The sequence below is a fragment of the Perognathus longimembris genome, chromosome 7 (assembly GCF_023159225.1).
Source record: "Perognathus longimembris pacificus isolate PPM17 chromosome 7, ASM2315922v1, whole genome shotgun sequence".
Classification (NCBI taxonomy): Eukaryota; Metazoa; Chordata; class Mammalia; order Rodentia; family Heteromyidae; genus Perognathus; species Perognathus longimembris.
In genome coordinates, this window is record NC_063167.1 from 52,526,987 (window position 1) to 52,545,707 (window position 18,721).

Consider the following 18,721-nt stretch of genomic DNA (forward strand, 5'->3'; position numbering starts at 1 on the left):
TCCTTTTAATAGTATTGATGTGACTATTATGCTATCAGGATTTTTTTAAACTACTGTTGCCGTAGTCCTGGAGACAAGGCAGTCCAATATCAAGATGCTGATAGCTGGCAAGAATCTTCTTGTTACATCACATCAGGGAGGATAGTGCCTATCAAGACAGAGAAAACAAGCTAGAGTCTCTTCCTCTTCCTCGAAAGCCACTAAAGGTATTATAGGCACTCCACCCTTTTGGCTTCATCTTAATTTATTTGTGTCTCAAAGACCCCACCCCAGAGTGTTACTAGGATTTTGAGGAGTAATCTTTTCAATTCATGAATTATTGGGGAAATATCTAAACCATACCACTTATTGGGCCAATTAGAGCACTCTCTAGCTATCTAAAATGATTGATAGAAATAGACTTAGAAAGATATTGCAAGAAATTATGGAATTTGGTAAAAATAATCTCAGGTGTAGGTAGTTACGAACAATCAAATCTGTTTAAGTGAACATCTCTTGTCAGTTTAGAAAATGGCTTCAAGTCCCATACTAGCACACCTTTCTGTTTCCTCTATAACTTTCTCTGCCTTCTCCTGATAGAAATCAGAACGTAATTATTTTCTATGCCACAGTTGCCCATAAATTATTACTACCAAACTCATGAATAGAATAATAGTTACTTTGCTTTGCTTTGTCTACTAACCTGGGCTTATTACTTTTGAGCAACTTGAATTTCCAGAACTTCGCACAAGGCTTAGAATTCTGAAGTATTCAAATATATTTGTTAAATTTAGTAAGGGACTGTTTTAGTGTAAAAATCAGTTTTGCTCTGGGTGCTCTTAATAATAAAATGAGAAACACAGTGTTATTTTAGCTCCTATTGTGGGACTAAGATATTGTGCTGGGTGTGCAGGCAGGATGTTTGCAGTCAGACTGTATTCTAGAGCAGGACTTTGCCTCCAAAAATAGATAAATAAAGAAAAAGAGAAGAGAAGAAAGAAATAAAAATAAACCAACCCCCAAACTATTCCAAAACTTTATGATTTATGAAGCATTTATATCTTACATTTTTGTAGATGACCTCTTTTAAGGTTGTTCACTCAGATCTCCTGGCTTAGACTGTCTAATAAAAATGAAATCAAAGCATCAAGTTGGGCTGCAATCATCACAACAACTGACTGCCTCCAAACTCATTCAAGTAGCTGTTTGCAGATGGTCAGTCCTCTGTCCCTTAAGCAGAGATATTCATGGTGCCATATTGTCTTATCCATTCAGTGTAGAACAGTTGGCTTCAGAAAGGGAGGGAGGAAGTCACAAAGGTACCAGTAAGATGAAATCACAATATTTTTAAAAAATCCTGGTATTATTACATGATGCTCCATAACATTTGTCACATTTTTGTCATTTTGTCATTGCTTCCTTACTTAAAAGACCCATTTATCTTCATGGATAGCCCATGTCACTCCACTTTAGGCAGGTATATTTTACAGTTTTATGCATATATATGAGTATAAACTATAAGCTGTGAATATGGTTTATTATAAACTATATAAACTGTGTATAGAGTATTGTTATGGTTACATATAATATGTGACCATATTTATATATAATATGTATGGTATATATACATATGTATATATAATTTTATGGAAAATTATGCTGTCTAGATGATAAACATTCCACCACCCCACTACAGGGGAACATTATGATACTATATTCCTGTTTTGTCCCTGTTTTCTCCAAGGAGCAAGAAGGATCTAGAAAGTTGATATGATGTCAATTCTATTCCTCAATAATTAGCAGCTTCCTTGTTTACAGCAGTGAGATCCTGTACATTTCCTTTTGGAATCTAGAGTCCTTGTGGTGGTACCTTGGTGGTCATGCAGAAAGCAAGGAATTTAAACTACACTTGTAAAATACTTGAAATTGTCACCTAATCCAATTCTATCACAGCACTCAATGCTGAGTTCTGAGTTAATCAGAGCAAAGTTTTAAAAGCTAAGACTCTACAACAGTGTTTTTCTTTGTTTTGTTTTTCACATTATTGGCTTCTGAACTCAAAACTGCTCTGGTTTTATTTTCTGTATTAGTATTCTACCACTTGAGTCACACCACTAGCCAGGCTGTTTGCTAGTTATTTGGAAATGGAGTCCAGTGGACTTTTCTTCCCAGGCCAGCTTTGAACCATGATCCTTCAGATCAAAGCCTTCTCAGTGACTAGGATTGCAGGTATGAGTCAGCATCACCCAGACCAAAAAAAAAAAAAAAAAAAAACAGATTTTTCACTACTGTAGTGTAATATAAATACCCATTTGGCATGAGCGCCCTGGAACAAGTCTGCCAAGTTTTGTTTGTATCCAAATTCTACCTTTTTCTAGCCAAGCCTTGAGGTTTGGAAGATGGGGATTGAGTTCCACCCACAGTTACATTTTGCCATTTTTCATTTATAAATCTCTAATTACTTGTGAAAGTGCATACTCTGCTTTTTTGCCATTAAAGTCTATTGACCATTGTCATATTGACCCTATGTGTTTCTCAAGATAAATAGAATAGTTAATAATTTACCACTGTTATACTCACTGTTTTCTGTCTTAATGGTAGATTATTTTTTACTAAATTATGTAAACCCTTGTTTCAGATAAATTCATTCTCCTAATAGAGAATGATCTAGACATGAATTTATACCTGTTAGACAGCAATAGTCAGTTAAAGCATGTTATACAATTGTGAATGTGCCAATTATTATTTTTTCAAAAAATTCTTGAAAGCCCATCTTTTCAATTTTATTGTCTAAAATAGGACCCAAATGGTACAATTGATTACCCACATGTCTTTTCCTACAAAGAATTTAGATGGTGTCCTACAGTTCACAAAATAAATTTTCTGGTATTAATTAATGAAGAAATGCTAAAGAAGCAAGAACTAAATATTCCTAACTCATGCTTCTAACAAAACTGAAACTTAAACCTGAGACTTCATTGTTCATGTTGTTCCTTCTGTTTGTTTTAAAACTCCAACTGCTGGAAATTCATTAATCACTGATACAATTTCTTTGAAGGATTCTTACTGCTGAGGCTTGTCTAAGCGACAAACTCTTTATGTGTTCTTCCTTAGGTCCTATTATTTGATTCCAACTCACTTTCAGAATGAAACTTGGAAACTGATTTTTCAATTGGAAGTAAATAATTGTTTGTTTTTCATCTATTTTTATTTTTCAAGACTCTTCAGTACAGTAACTTTTGAGAAAATAGATAAGCAAGTCATTTGAACTGTGGAAGGAAAACCATGAGAAAACTGGTTGTCGGTACTTCTTGAACTCCTTCTTGAAGAGGCATATCATTAGGAAGGAGTATCACTTGTGTTTCAATTTTCAAATCCCAACAATTATAATACAGTGAAAAATGTGGTGCCTGATTTGAACTATGTGAATCTCATAAGTATAGATTATGGATTTTGAAATGCATAAAACATTATATGTTTTAACAGTCAACACTGAATGCCCATGTTTTCAGCCAGGGATTTTACACTATTTTTTTTGCCAGTTCTGGAGTAATCAAACCCAGGGCTTCATGTATACAAGGTGAGCACTTTACCAGTAGGCCATATTCCCAGCCCCAAGCCATGGATTTTAAAATAAGATTTTCACATAAAGAAATGATGGGAAAAGTATATATCTAAAAAAATTCATAAAACAGTGAAATGGTGATTAATTGGAGGCACAGAAAATATTACCATTCTGCTTAAGAATATCTCATGTGTTATCTGCATAGGCAACCTTTAGTTTTATCCTTCCAATTAGCCATTTCTTATCTTTCCTTTTCTGGTTCTTCTCCTTCCCGTTTTGTAATCCCAAGTATAACATCTTATGATATTTGCTTTATTTTATAGTTTGAAGTACTACCTCTATAATAATAGCACTTGAATCTTCATTCATGCCTTTCTCTTCCTATGCTTTGTTCTTCATCCATTAGCTTTCCTCCCTGTATTTTACTCATCTCCTGAGAAGTGATACTAAAGGTAATGATCAATGGAGTGTTCAAAATAAAGACATATAGAGATATACACACATAAATATGTCTTTAAGTTTTATTTCTACAATTTAGTATTATGGAGCTTCTCACCAATTTTTATTTTTGGTATCTGTGGAAGGATCTGAGTAATTATCTTGAAAAGCCAAAATGACTCCATTTTCAGTCAGCCCTCGTTTTGTTGATTGTTTAAACTATGAGTAACCCAGAGCACACCCAAATTCCAAAAAACAGAGTTGTTTGTACTGAAACCATCAGACCACAACTACCCCCATTGCACAGATGGCCCAACCAGTTTGGGGATGTTCCAGTCGCTTTGACTGCCCTGGAATGTCCCTAGACCACCCTGGAATGTCCCTAGCCCCGAACCAATCAGATTTGTACTCCCACCCCAGTCCTGCTTGCACATCTGGTTACTGTAACTTTGTGATTTTTGCCTTTATAAACCCTGTAAGATTTCAGCTCGGGACCTTCCTCCTAACCTCCGCTGCATCCGTGTGTAAGCATAAGGTCCAGGCTGCAGCTCGCCTGAATAAAGCCTTGCTTTTGTATTTTGGAATGTCTGGCTCTTTGTGGTCTTCTTGGTGGTCTTCTCGCGACTTGGGCATAACAATCTGAGTGGTATAAACACCAAATTTAATTATAACCTGAGATAAAATAATAAAGATCGTACAGAAGGAATTTATTTCTATGACAGCCTGAAGATATTATTTTAGTAGATTTTATACTCAAATACTTAATTAGAGCTATGTCAGGTCAAAAAAAAATGCCATTACCAAAATATACAGCCAAGGGAAAATGAACCATATGATAAAGTTCTCACTTAACATTTGTAATGGATGTCAAAAATAATATACAACTATATATCTTATATATAACTATATATTTATATAAACTATTTTTATAATTTTATATTACTTATTATAACCATATAGTCTCATAGGTGTTTATAATGTCTGTAAACTAAGATGAGTATCTTAGTAACTCTAAAGCAAATACTGCAGTCTAAAGTGCTTTCAAAATACAATAAGACTCAAATATAAAGAAAAAAGAAAATTATTTGGTTAAACATATAATTGACACAGCTTTGTGTTCATTGGTTGGAAAGCTTGAAAATTATGAACAAATCTTGACTGGTAATTGTTACCAATAGAATCAGCCTGTAGTGCTGAATAAAAAGCATCATGAACTGCCCAAGGGAATAGGAAAAAGCTGACTCTTCGGGTGATTAATTGAAGACACAAAACAATAGATGATGTAAATTTAGGAGACATATAAGTTTTTATTCATAAGTTTCTCTCTGCGTAGGCTTCATCTTTGAGCTCATCATTTGGTGACAATTCTTCTTAATCTTTCCCATTCCTGGTCTTCCTATCTGTTGCCATTATGCTTCTACCATCTATCTATCTATCTATCTATCTATCTATATTTAAATTGCCAGTCCTGGGGCTTGGACTCAGGGCCTGAGCTCTGTCTCTAGCTTCTCTTTGCTCAGGGCTAGTACTCTACCTCTTGAGCCACAGCACCACTTTCGACTTTTTCTGTTTATGTAGTTCAGAGGAATCGAACCCAGGGCTTCATGCATGCCAAGCGAGCACTCTCCTGCTAAGCCATATTCCCAGTCTCCATCTTAATATTTTTATAGTCCATTTCCACCCTTGAGGCACTAAGCCCACCTCAGCTCATTTTATTAATGTATACTCACCTCATGAGTATATCTACAAACTCTAGCTGTGTTCTCACAGAGTCTAGAGATTTCAGTATGTGTGTTTACATTGATCTTTTCATTCAATACTTCTTTATCTTGGTCTATGGCAGAAGTAAATTATAGTCAATGTTTGACTGATGACCAAGTGTTGTTTTTTTTCCAAAAGAAATTTGTTTGTATATGTTGGGAGCCAAGCCGATAGTAAAGTTCTTCCTGACCTCTCACTGTGTTCTCAAGGACATGCAAGGGCACGGCTTACTGGAAAGACAGGACTAATCAGAAATGCTTTACTATGTCCACAGGAGTCCATTCTTGTTAACCAACCTCATCCTGTCTTTGCTGCCATCGGATATTGCCGACTCCAAGCCTTTTTGTGTTCTTGAATTTTAGTAACCCTATGCTATTTCCTGGTTTTCACACTGCATATAAGCTGGAAGTTAAGAATAAACATGGCTGCAGTCTTGAGCAACAGTCTTGAGCTGCAGACCTCCCGGACCCCATCTTTTGTCTCTTGTCTTTTTTCTCTTGTCTTGTATCTTTCTTTTTATTTAATCCTTGCCCCCTCAATCAGGATTCCCTTTCACTGCCGGCTGGCTCTGGCATATATAGACAGACCCCTGTGTCTCTTACCTAACCTATATCCACTTTATTCTTAGCAAGATAGCTATTCTCTGATGGAAAACAATTCATATCTGATACACCAGTCAGAATAAGCAATGGAGATAATTCAATAAAATACATGAAATGGAAAAAGTAGTTTATTACTGATAGACTTAAGAGTGAAGAGGACAGTATAACTTACAGGTCCAATGGGAGGCAGAATGCTGTTCAGCCCACAAGTGTGCTTTTGGCAAGCAGGGAGTGAGAGATAGAGAGGAACTTCTGTACAAAGTTTTTATTGGGTGTCAGGGAGTAAATCAAGTAGGTTTCCGAAGGGAAGACCTTATTGTTGCAAGTAGAGCAAATTGATAGTGCTTGGAGTCACACTGCGACTGAGAATGATCATTACTTTTGTGCAGTTCGTGGGGCAAGTCAAGAAGGAGATACCCAGCTATTGTGCAGAAAAGAAAATAGCAGGAGGTGACTACAAAAGGTATCTGATCAACCTCATTGACTAAAAGGAATAAAAGAAATAGAAATTATAAAGTGACTAAACTCTGCTTATGTTAGGATGAAGTCTAACTTCTATTAAAAATGGATTACAAGGCAATGCAAAATTACAAGAATTCACTACAAACCAATTCATTACAAACTGTAATGTATGGTCAGATAGCATTTGGTGTTAATGGAATGTTTTCCATAGTGGCAAGGTCCAAAAATCACATGGCAGTGATCTGAGCAGTTAATCAAAGGTTGGGAAAATGTGGACAAAATGTAAACATATATTAAAAGAAAATATTCTGCAAAATCGAAGAAATAAGGCAATCTTTGAAGAAACAACATTTGAGATCTTCTAATTGATGGAACTAGAAAATATCAAATCAATATCAGCTTTGATACTACTGTCTTTATGATAACTTTGAAAGAATGACAACAGTTTTTCACTACAACTTAACTAACATATATTTTTCCCACTAAATGGAAATGATTATTATCCCAGTAAAATGACATTGTTTTGCTCTCCTTATATCCCAATAACAAAGTTTAAATACAGCCTAGTGAAAAATATATAAATAAAATTGACTTTAGATGGATTTAAGGAAAACATTGGTACAACATGAATTTGAAGAAGACACAAAGGAAATAATAGCAATTGAAGTGCCACCCGAGTAAAGAAAAATTTAATATCTAAGTGTAGATACTGATTTAAAGTCTCTTAAATATATGACACTATATCTGATTTGGGAAATTTCAGCTGAGATTGATTGCCCTTTGTTTTTTTTCTTCTAGAATTTACCTATTTCTACTTTTTTTTCCATAGGAAATTTACTCTATGTTTATGTGATTTTTTTCTGCCTATGGTTTCCAAGCAATAAAAGAAAAGGGTGGAAGCTAAGTAGAAAAAAATATATATAAGGTAAAACCACTGTGTAAGATAAACATTTAATAAACACAAACAGTGATATTATTTGCTCAAATAGCCATCACATTTAACATCTCCAATATACTAAATGATCAGGTCTGGCTTATTATGAAATTGGAGAATAACAGGAATAAATATCACTTAAGAAAAGAAAAATATAGTATCAAAATGTAGATCTTTTAAAAAAAGTATTAAATATAAGAATTGAATCAGAAGGATTAAATACAAGTTCCTCAGGAGAAAAATCTCTTTTACGTAATTTTTTAAAAACTTATTTGATATATCCTCAGTGTGAAGAAATTTTTTATGTGATAGCATTTTATCTATAGTGCCAATTAATGGATAATATTATGAAGATGATTTATATTGATGTCCATATAAAGAAACAATCTTTATAAGGAAACATTTGCAGAAAGTTTTCAAAGATAACATACAAACTGAATTTCATCTTTGGGATTACATAGCATACAGAAAAAGAGAAGAAAAGATATTTCCAGAAGAAAGAGCAGAATGTGCAAATAAATATTTGTTTCATGATTTGGAAATTCAAGGGACCTTGTTAGAAGTCAATTGGTGAATAAAAATAATTGTGAAGGATAAATAACATAGTAATTGTTCTACTATCAAAATAAAGAGTTTTGATCCATTTTCTGTACTCAGAAAAGAACTGCTTAATGGGAAGCCTATTATGACATTTTCCCTCAGTAATAACCATATTTGAATTCTGTTTCTTTAATAATAATGATATTTCTGTTGATTATGTAAATCTATATAAGGTGCAGTTTATGATTTTAAGTATCAAAATAATATTAACATGTCCTTAATGTTTCCAGTCTTATTTTCATTTTTATAGTAGATTTGTTATTTTCTTTTTTAAAAAAAAAACCTTGAAACAGTATATTATTATATTATTGAAATAATATATCTATTCTTGTAATAACTACCTGGGCCGAATTCTAATTTGAAATCCATGTTCATTTAGTTTTTGTACAATTTCTATTTGAATCCTTTTAGCCTAGTGATAGATCAATTTTCAAAATTTTTATTTTTATTCAGAATATCTCCCATTTCCACAATGATTGAATGCCTATGATATGCCTACCATAGCAATAAATAAAATGGTCTCCGTTTGTGGGAAATGATGCAAGTCCATATAAGAAGCAGTTTATGATTTTAAGTATCAAAATAATATTACCATATCCTTAATGTTGCCAGTCTTATTTTCAGTTTTATAGTAGATTTGTTATTTTCTTTAAAAAACTTGAAACAATATATTATTATATTATTGAAATAATATATCTATACTTGTGATAAATACCTACTACAAAGTTTGTTTCCATGAGGCTTCTTTATGAGCATGATCTCATTAACACTAACCTTTAATTAAATGAACCACTGAAAGAATCCCAGGTATGAGAAATTCATTGCAGTTTGGAGATACAGCTGGGAAATGAATGCCAGAGTTATTTATATCAAATGTCTGCTGTAGTAGACATGTAGTAGAAAAGGAACAAAATTGATTTCTCATGTATCATATGAGTGTATTTTGTTTTATCCCACAGAACTGGTATGTTTGTAAACCTAACATTCTATGTTCTCATTATCGTGTTAGGAGATACTCTCCCCATGATGACTTTAAAACTCAGAAAGTGAATAAATGTATTCTAATTATATAAGTAAAAGCCTATAATTTGAATATATGTACATTGCTCTTAATGGTTAAATATTTCCTTGCATTTTAAAATAAACTATAAAAAGCTCAGCTCAATAATGACTCTGTGGTTTCATTAAAACTTACATTTTGACAGTTTCTCAGAAGGCCAATACTTCACAATTAATGAATGTTCAGAAAAAAGTTTAACCTCCTGAGCAACTAGATAAGTGCAAACTTGGAAAAAAAAATGTTTTTGATGCCTAACAGTCATTATCTTTTAGAAGGAAAGTTAAGTTATGGAACTATGTCTAAGAAATTTTGTCTATTTGCTAGTATGTTGCAGTTCTTTTTATGATAAAAATTCATGCTATTTACTTTGTTTTATACTTTATTTTAAAATTTAAAAAATTGCCTCATCTACCTTGTTTGTGGTCTCTTTTCAAAGACTCAACTTCTAATCATATGAAGCCTCAGATAGCAGACATTTGATATAAATAACTCTGGCAGGGGCTGGGAATATGGCCTAGTGGTACAGTGCTTGCCTCGTATACATGAAGCCCTGGGTTCGATTCCTCAGCACCACATATATAGTAAAAAGCCGGAAGTGGCGCTTTGGCTCAAGCAGTAGAGTGCTAGCCTTGAGCAAAAAGGAGCCAGGGACAGTGCTCAGGCCCTGAGTCCACGCCCCAGGACTGGCAACAACAACAACAAAAAAATAACTCTGGCATTCATTTCCAAGCTGTATCTCCAAATAGTGATGACTTTCTCATACCTGGGATTCAGTCAGTGGTTCATTTAATTAAAGGTTAGTGTTAATGAGATCACACTCATAAAGAAGACTCGTGGAAATAAACTTTGAAATCAAATATACCTGCATGTGCTCTCCTGAAACTGTTATTTCACTTCTAGAATGGGAGAGTAGCAATGACCATTCTATATTTGAGGCTGAAACAGAGTATACTCAATTTATACTAGGAAGACAACTCACTCTATACATTATATATTCTATTCATCACGAGTTAACAATAACTAAGTGTAAGAAAAGTATTGTCCTGAAAATATATAGATGTCAATATATTTTTTTCCTATTTGGAGTCCACTAACCATCTAGGATGTTCCAGAAGGCTTCCTTATCCTTTGTATCTGACCATTATCATCAGCTCTAACACTACCCTAGTGATTGAATAAAACATGAGAATAAACATGTAACATAATGAATGAATAAATGATTGAGTAAATATGCTATTTGGAATAATGGATCAAACAAACGTTGAGTCAAGAAACTGGATTTTCTTACCAGGTGTAATTTACTTGTCATATAACCTTGAAACTTTCCCTATTCCTTTAGATTTTCATTGTCTTCCACTTTAAAATGTAGAGATGTGACATTTATTTCCTATTCCTGCAATTTCTGTCTATGGTTTTCCAGGAAGACAATTGGATGAGTTAACTGTAGTGATTTTCACTCTCGTTTCTCCATTCATTTGCTCAACAGATGTTTCTTGATTATTATTTTATAACAACAACGTAGATATATGTGAATGTGATATGTATTTTGTCCTTAAGATCCATATTTTTAGTCAGGTAGGAGTGATTTATGCCTGAAATTCTATCTACTCAGTAGACTGACATTGGAGGATTGTAGGCAAAACTAGTCTAGGCAGGGAAGGAAGACCCTGAGACTCTTATTTCCAAGAAAGTACCAAACAAAACAAAACAAAAACCAGAAGAGGAGCTATGGTTCAAGTGGTTGAGCACTAGCCTTGGGCAAAAATGCTCAAGGAATAATGCCCAGGCCCTAAATTTAAGTTCCAGGACCAGCACTAGGGTGCGTGCACACATATGTGTGTATGTGTGTAAATGATAAGGCATATATATGTATATATATATATGAATAGAAAAATATTCTAAAAGTCATGAATATATTATATTATATATTAAGTTTGTAATGGTATAAAAGTTAATTTCAGTTAAACAGATGCAATGAAGGGAGGCAAATTAAGGAAATCTTAGACAAAGTACTATTTTAGCTGGGGTTTCAACATCTGTAAATTGAACAGAAGGCATTTTCTCCTGAGGAAATAATGTGAGCAATGCCTCAAAGGAATAGGAAACTGGGTGCAGTTTGACTGTATAATTGAATTTATTAAAGCGAATACTAGGAAATGAGGTAGAGGAATACCAATCAATTTGCAAATGCAAAGACACTGAGAGTTTTGGGGAAGGGAGGTAGAAGAAAGTTTTATTTCAGGATGTGACTCTTGATCAAGAGTTGTACTTTATTGTTCATAAAGCAAATTTTGATCTGTAGATGTTCCAAGCAAGGTCCCTAGCCAAAATCTCATTTGTGTGTGTGTGTGTGTGTGTGTGTGTGTGTGTGTGTGTGTGTGTATAGTCTGCTGATGTGTTATTGAAACATGGAGCAACTGTCAATGTTCAAGATACAGTTTTCTTCACTCCATTGCACATTGCAGCTTACCATGGGCATGAGCAGGTAAGGCTGACAGTGGGGCTGACAAAGGCTGGGAGACTGCTTAAGTGCATTAGACTTTGTCATACTCTTTGCTTAATGTCTGTTACCACAGCTTTCCCCGTGGGGTGTTCATAGATCCATATAAGCATTGCAACTGTCAGGCTGCTTATTTTTAATATCAAGTACTCAAAGGAGGCAGTAAAGCACAAGAACGTGTGTACAGCCATAGGAATCAGCCTGAATTTAGAAAATCCCTACTTAGCTTTATGATTATGTATAAATTATAGAAGCCTTCTAACCTCATTTCTCCATCTATAAAAGGGAAATCTATTAAAAGGATCTTTCTTACAGGGGTGGTGATGAAATGTAAATTGTTTGGAAAGTGTTCAATATAAGTCACTGTGATTATGCAAATGATAATAACAATGCAACAAATCATAAAGGCCCTTCCAGCAGTTTTCTGGACAAAGGTGTCTTTTGGAAATTTGATTTCTTTCTACTCTTGAGGAACATGGAAATTTGTACATAGTCAAATTGATGGAACCTGTAAATGTTACCATACAAGAAACCTTGGAGCTGTGCATAAATATAGAATTTCAAGATGATGTGATTATCATAGATAAGGTGTTAGGCCTGAACATTTGCAAGGATCAATAGCAGAGAGAGAATAAATCAGAGTGAATATCCGATGAAACAATAGAAACCACTAAAGTAATGGAGATATGAAGATACAAGCTAAGAAAAGCAGGTAACTTATAGAAGCTAAGAAAACAACGAAGTCATTGCTTTTACAGGAAATATTATTTTTGTTTATTTATTCTTATTAAAAACTCTAAAATGAGCTATTATTTTCTCCTTCTTATCAATGATTCATATGAAACTCAGGCAGGTCAGGAACATGCCAGAGCCAGAGAAATAATAGGAAAAAGAAAGAGAATATGTACTCAGGTCTGTGGAATCCCCAAGTATATTTATTCATAAGTTCAAAGCATCTCTTCTAATTTCTTTTCACTAATGAAACTAATACAAACCCAGACAACTGTATTTTTCTACAGAGAGTAGTCAATTCATAATTCAGGAATCAAACTCCAAATTCCATTAATTTACATCCTAACATACCAAAAGACTAACTTTATATGTACTGCTTTGGAACACTGACATTTAGCTATTCTAAAGAAACTGGAAACAAAACAGAAAGAAAAATATAAATAAATAACCAAACACAGCTATTGTTCTTGACATAATTTTTTTCATTCTACCTAACTTTCTCACTAGGTACAGTCAATAGAATCAGACATTTCTAACTTCCTGGAAGTTATAGTACAGTACTGCCTAAAGGTTCCAAGTTGAAATCTAAAATTTTCTTATGCCCTTCTGCTGCTCTGGTTGTTGTGACTTTATTCCTCTGCTTGCTTGCGTATGCTTGGGCACTCTCAGACCTGTAAGGCATGACCTACAGCTAGAAGAGTTTGCTCATTTCATTTATGTGCTGCTCAAAGTGCACTAAAGTGCACTGGAGAGCGAGTCATTGAAAGTGGGTTTGAAAGTGCAGGATCCAAAAGCCCAGGTGATGGAAAAAGTCCATACTTTTCTGACTTCAGCATGGACAAAATATACCCAAAGCATGCTGTTTGTAAAGTCATCTTCTTTGGTGATTAACCTTGTAACCCAGCAGAGAGATAAAGAGCCTCTATGCATGTTGGGTAGTGAGCTAAATTTGTTTACTTTACCTAAAAATGTAGTCACAGTCATAAAATTATGCTAAAGTATGGATGGCCCTTTTATGATAAGGGACTCACTTTCTGTATATGAAGGCAGCACGTAAGTAATTTATGGGAGCTATTGTCATTTATTAAAATGTGCTGACAAAGAGAATTATACTCTTGATATATAAATGTGCCAAATGCTCCATGCTCCCAGCCATAGGTTTATTTACTTATTTTTAAATGGAAGAATAGATGTACCAAAAGCAATATTTCCTAGATATGTAATAATAGTGCTTAATAGACAATCGATTTCAGAGATAATTTAAATCTATCCATGATAAAGTCACATAATCAGAATTTATGGAGTCTCTGTAAGTGGAACTATCTGCTTAGGAGTGCAAGGTTCTAGAAAGTAAACTTCTACTTGCCTGATATCTCTGAATTAAGCTTTGATCTGCCCTTTAGCCAACAGAAGACTAAAATGTTCAAGTTCCATGTTGACATCACTACTTTTACAAAGAGTTACTGAGTTTTCGGCACTTTATTGAGAGTTTTCTATGTAATGACTTTATTATTGCTTACAATTCCAGGAATAGAACTATTATTATTCCATGTTAGGAATGATAGCAATGAAGAAATTGAAGATTCAATGACTTGTTCATGGCAACCTAGCTAATGAATAGAAACCAGATTCCAGAATCCTTGCTCTCAGCTCATATACTTAAAAGAAAACCACTTCCCCGTAACCCACCCTGGTAGTACCCTGTCTAGCATTTCTACCCAGTATCTTTCATATTTTATAGATGTTTTCTAGACAAGTCCTGCTTATTGGCTGTGAAATAGGAAAAGTCAGGATAGTTCTAGAGCTTGAGTTCACTTTTGTGATGGTATCTCAATGGCCAGGATGGTTATCAGCACTTCCTTACCTGTTGATTTTAATCTCTCTCTCTCTCTCTCTCTCTCTCTCTCTCTCTCTCTCTCTCTCTCTCTCTCTAACTTGCCTAGTAAGTTCACTGAAGTGAGTTTTGAAATTCTCAGGAAAGAAAATTAGCGAAATTACTTGAATGCTCCTAGTTAGGCATGTAAATGACTCAAAAGAATTCCATAACTTTTCTGAAACCCCACCAGGAAACTGCTAATTGCTTTTTTACTTTATTTTCCCCTGTTCTTTCTAACATGGGGTCCCAGCTAATCGAAGACAACACTGAGGCTTCTGTGGCTGTCTCTTCTTTATTCATATGTCCAGAAAAGAGCCCAGAGTTGCAACATGTAGGAACATAGCTAATGGTCTTTGAAAACCAAAAGAATGAATTAAACTACTGTTCTGTCTATAAAGAAAATGTATTAAAAAAAAGATCGTTTAGAGAAGATTATAGGTGAATTTAGAGAAGCTCATTTATATACAATGAAGATCTGAATTGTTGAACTGCTAAAAGGTAACACTGGAAAGTCAAATAATATTGCAAAAAATTTGACAACATGGAACATGTCATTAAGGTTTTCTCATGCTATTTTCATCAGAATATAATAGAATATTCTTACTCAACTCCTTGAATTTTAATATTGGTGAATTTTAATATTGGTGAATTTTAATATTGGTGAATTTTAATATTGGTGAATTTTAATATTGGATCATATAAATACAAAGTACAAAATGGGAGCAATTCCAGCTTGATTACTTCAACAGTGTAATAACATTATCAGAACTAAAGTTCTATCATTTTGTTCTTCCAGCCTTATGGGAGCAAGAAAGTTGTAGTAGCACTAGACATTATAAAATTATAAGCCAAAGTATAGAATAGAGACAGAAACTACCTCTACATTTTGGAATAATTGATTATATATGTATATGTGCATTATATATTACAATATATTATACAAATATATAAAGATATGTATATATATCTTCCTTCTTCCTCTTTCTATACTAATTTTATTTATTTATTTATTTATTTTTTGCCAGTCCTGGGCCTTGGACTCAGGGCCTGAGCATTGTCTTTGTCCTTGGCTCCTTGCTCAAGGCTAGCACTCTGCCACTTGAGCCACAGTGCCACTTCTGGCCATTTTCTATATATGTGGTGCTGAGGAATTGAACCCAGGGCTTCATGTATACAAGGCAAGCACTCTTGCCACTAGGCCATATCCCCAGCCCCCTCTATACTAATTTTAAATGAATGGATCCTTCAGGTAACACACCTTCTTTTGAAATTTGGTGCTGGCGTAAATGTAAGTGGTAAAGTTGAAGACAGACCTCTCTACTTAGCATCTGCAAAAGGATTATTTAATATTGCAAAACTCCTAATGGAAGATGGGAACAAAGCAGATGGTAAGATTATGATTAGAAAGCATTTGCTGTCTTTCACATTATGTATAGTTAGTTACTTTCTACTAATAATATAGTTTGTTCTTCTTATAGTTAGTTTCTACTAATACTTCATGTATTTAGTAGAGAATAAGCTTGAAGTTGACTAGTCCTATAGTCTGGTGCAAATTTGTTCCAGAAACAATAATTTATTTTTAATAATATATTTTAAAATCATTTGTTTTGAATGCAGCTACCAGCAGCATGCTTACCCAAATTTTCTTGTGAATATATGAATTTATTTTTCTTTACTGTGTACATCAGAATAGGATCACTGCACTAAGGACTGCACACATATTAGCTTTTTAAGGAAATTTCCAGACAGACTTGCAAAATTTTTGTACTGACTACACAGCAATATATCAGAGTTCCAGTTTCTCACTAGAGAATCCTCAATATTCACTGTTGTAGTATCCTATTTTTTATTTGAATCTTATTTTAAAAATTAGTATTGAGTGGTTGTACAAAGAGACTAAAATTTTTATGGAGATAGAATTTGAGTGATCGTTTTGAAAAACAAATCTTGAGAATACATAGCAGAACATAGTTGTCCTCTTTTGTTTCCTTTTTTCACATTTAAAAAATTAACACCGGGCTGGGAATATGGCCTAGTGGCAAGAGTGCTTGCCTCGTATACATGAGGCCCTGGGTTCGATTCCCCAGCACCACATATACAGAAAATGGCCAGAAGTGGCGCTGTGGCTCAAGTGGCAGAGTGCTAGCCTTGAGCAAAAGGAAGCCAGGGACAGTGCTTAGGCCCTGAGTCCAAGGCCCAGGACTGGCCAAAAAAAAAAAAAAAAAAAAATTAACACCAAGTAATTGTACAGTTAATTTCATACATATGTATACAATGTATGTTTATCATACCATTTCCATATACCTTGATCAGAGTCACCGTTTCCATCACTCTTCCTTATCTTCTCTCCCTCTCTTCTGAAACCAATCTCTACAATTTTCTTTTTTTCCATTTTCACAAATGCAGAGAAAATATTCTGACCATCTTAACCCTCTTCCCTCTTCTTTCATCCTCCTCACTCCCATCACCATCTTCACCTTAAGCAGGATTTATTGTACATTGCTGTCATTCACTTATTTTAGTGATTGCTAATTGTGAGGTCTCACTATGGCATTTCACTTGTGTATGCAGCATTTTAATCAGATTACCCTCTCTCCTTAATTTTTGTTTTCTCCATTGCCACTACCTATGATTATTCCACAGTTTTGAGTTTCCTCTATCACTTTATTCACAGATGCATTTCTTTGGCTTTGTTTAGCTTCTAAAATTCTCTTTCAATAAAACCCCGTCAAATAGGCCACAGTTACAAAACATAAACTCACATAGATGCATGCATGCGTGCGCACGTACACGCGCGCACACACACACATTTGATTCTGTGTATGTTTACATCTATGCTTTTCTTTTATGGTTAACATTCATATATGAGAATAAAAAACATGCAATCATTATCTCTCTGAACCTGGATTATTTTATATTTATATGATCTTTATATCAATACTAGATAACATTTTCTTGCCTTTTCATATTTAAAATGATAGCAGAAATTTTGGAAAATTGATTAAAAAAAGAATTACTAAAAATGCTTCCTTATAAACTTTTTTTGCACAGAAATTCACTGAGAGTTGCATCTTGCCATTAAATTCTCTCAGGCATAGCCAACATTCTTCCATTGACCCCCTAGAGACCTAATTAAAAGCCCAGCTGTAAGTGCCCCTGGCCTTTGCAGCAGGAATGATGCACGTTTCCAAAAGGACATGGTTGTCAAACCTGCAGAACTGCCAGTTCCTTGGTTGAGAATTCAGATTGATATTCAACTAATAAAGTGACGTTTTCATCTACTTACAAAGAAAGCAAAAGCCTCCCAGATACAACTGAGGCAGTAGGCTAGGGCAGCTTCCAATTCCCATGTCAGCACCAGGAATTACATTATTTGTAACCTTGAAGATGCATGGTTTGCATTGTTTTCTCTAAGCCAGTGTGCTGTATCACTCAGACATCTACTCTCTAGCATTACTATAGACAATGTGTGTTGTAAGAACAAAAGAAAAGCTGCTCCTTGATCTTTAAACAGTCTCTTTCATTCTGTTTAGACCAAGGAGAGATGCATTTGTGTGAATCACTGAACATATAATTGTAGTTTTGAAACTGCTTCAATGGTCCATGAGGTCGAGAGCTGCATCATTTTTTTTCTTATCAATGCCAACTTCAATTTTTTGTTCTTCTGCAGAATGCCAAAGCCCAGTCATGTCAGAATGAATGTCATTTATGATCAGTATTCCTCCAGCATCAAAGAACTCTTGTACAAAAGGCTCTGTGAATGTAAACTGCACTGGCACTCCCCTTACATACCAGCATCATACAATATAATTTTTAGCATTTGCTTTCTGACTCACAGAGGTACTATGTGCCTCCTACTCAATCATTTAGAAAGGAAAAAAATCAAGACAGTATGACTCAAACTTTTATTTTCTTTGAGTACATATCTGATATTTAAGTCCCTTTTTGGAGTTCAAGCAATTAAAAAAGAAAAGAAAAGATGCTGTAGATACTGTGCAGGGCCTATTGATAGTTACTCCACTCGTTTCTAAATGTAACTAAGCCTCAGGATGATTTATTTTATGTCTAGACCTTTTGTATGGTAAATGGACACACAAGAAGATTAAATGAATAACCCCTAAAGGAGTAAAAACTAAAATCTGGTATTTACAGTATGTTTCTATGGTAACAGAATGTCACAAATGAGAATAAACTCAGGTTACAAAATTGGCC

The 18,721-nt window shown here is 34.3% G+C and overlaps 1 protein-coding gene across 1 annotated transcript in view; it reads left to right on the plus strand.

Moving 5' to 3' along the window:
- The window catches only part of Tnni3k (TNNI3 interacting kinase), a 313,990-nt gene that overhangs the window by 87,796 nt on the left and 207,473 nt on the right, over nucleotides 1-18,721 (plus strand). Inside the window, 2 exon segments of the mRNA XM_048351587.1 lie at nucleotides 11,788-11,886; nucleotides 15,759-15,897. Of these exon segments, the coding sequence (XP_048207544.1) occupies nucleotides 11,788-11,886; nucleotides 15,759-15,897 (238 nt within the window).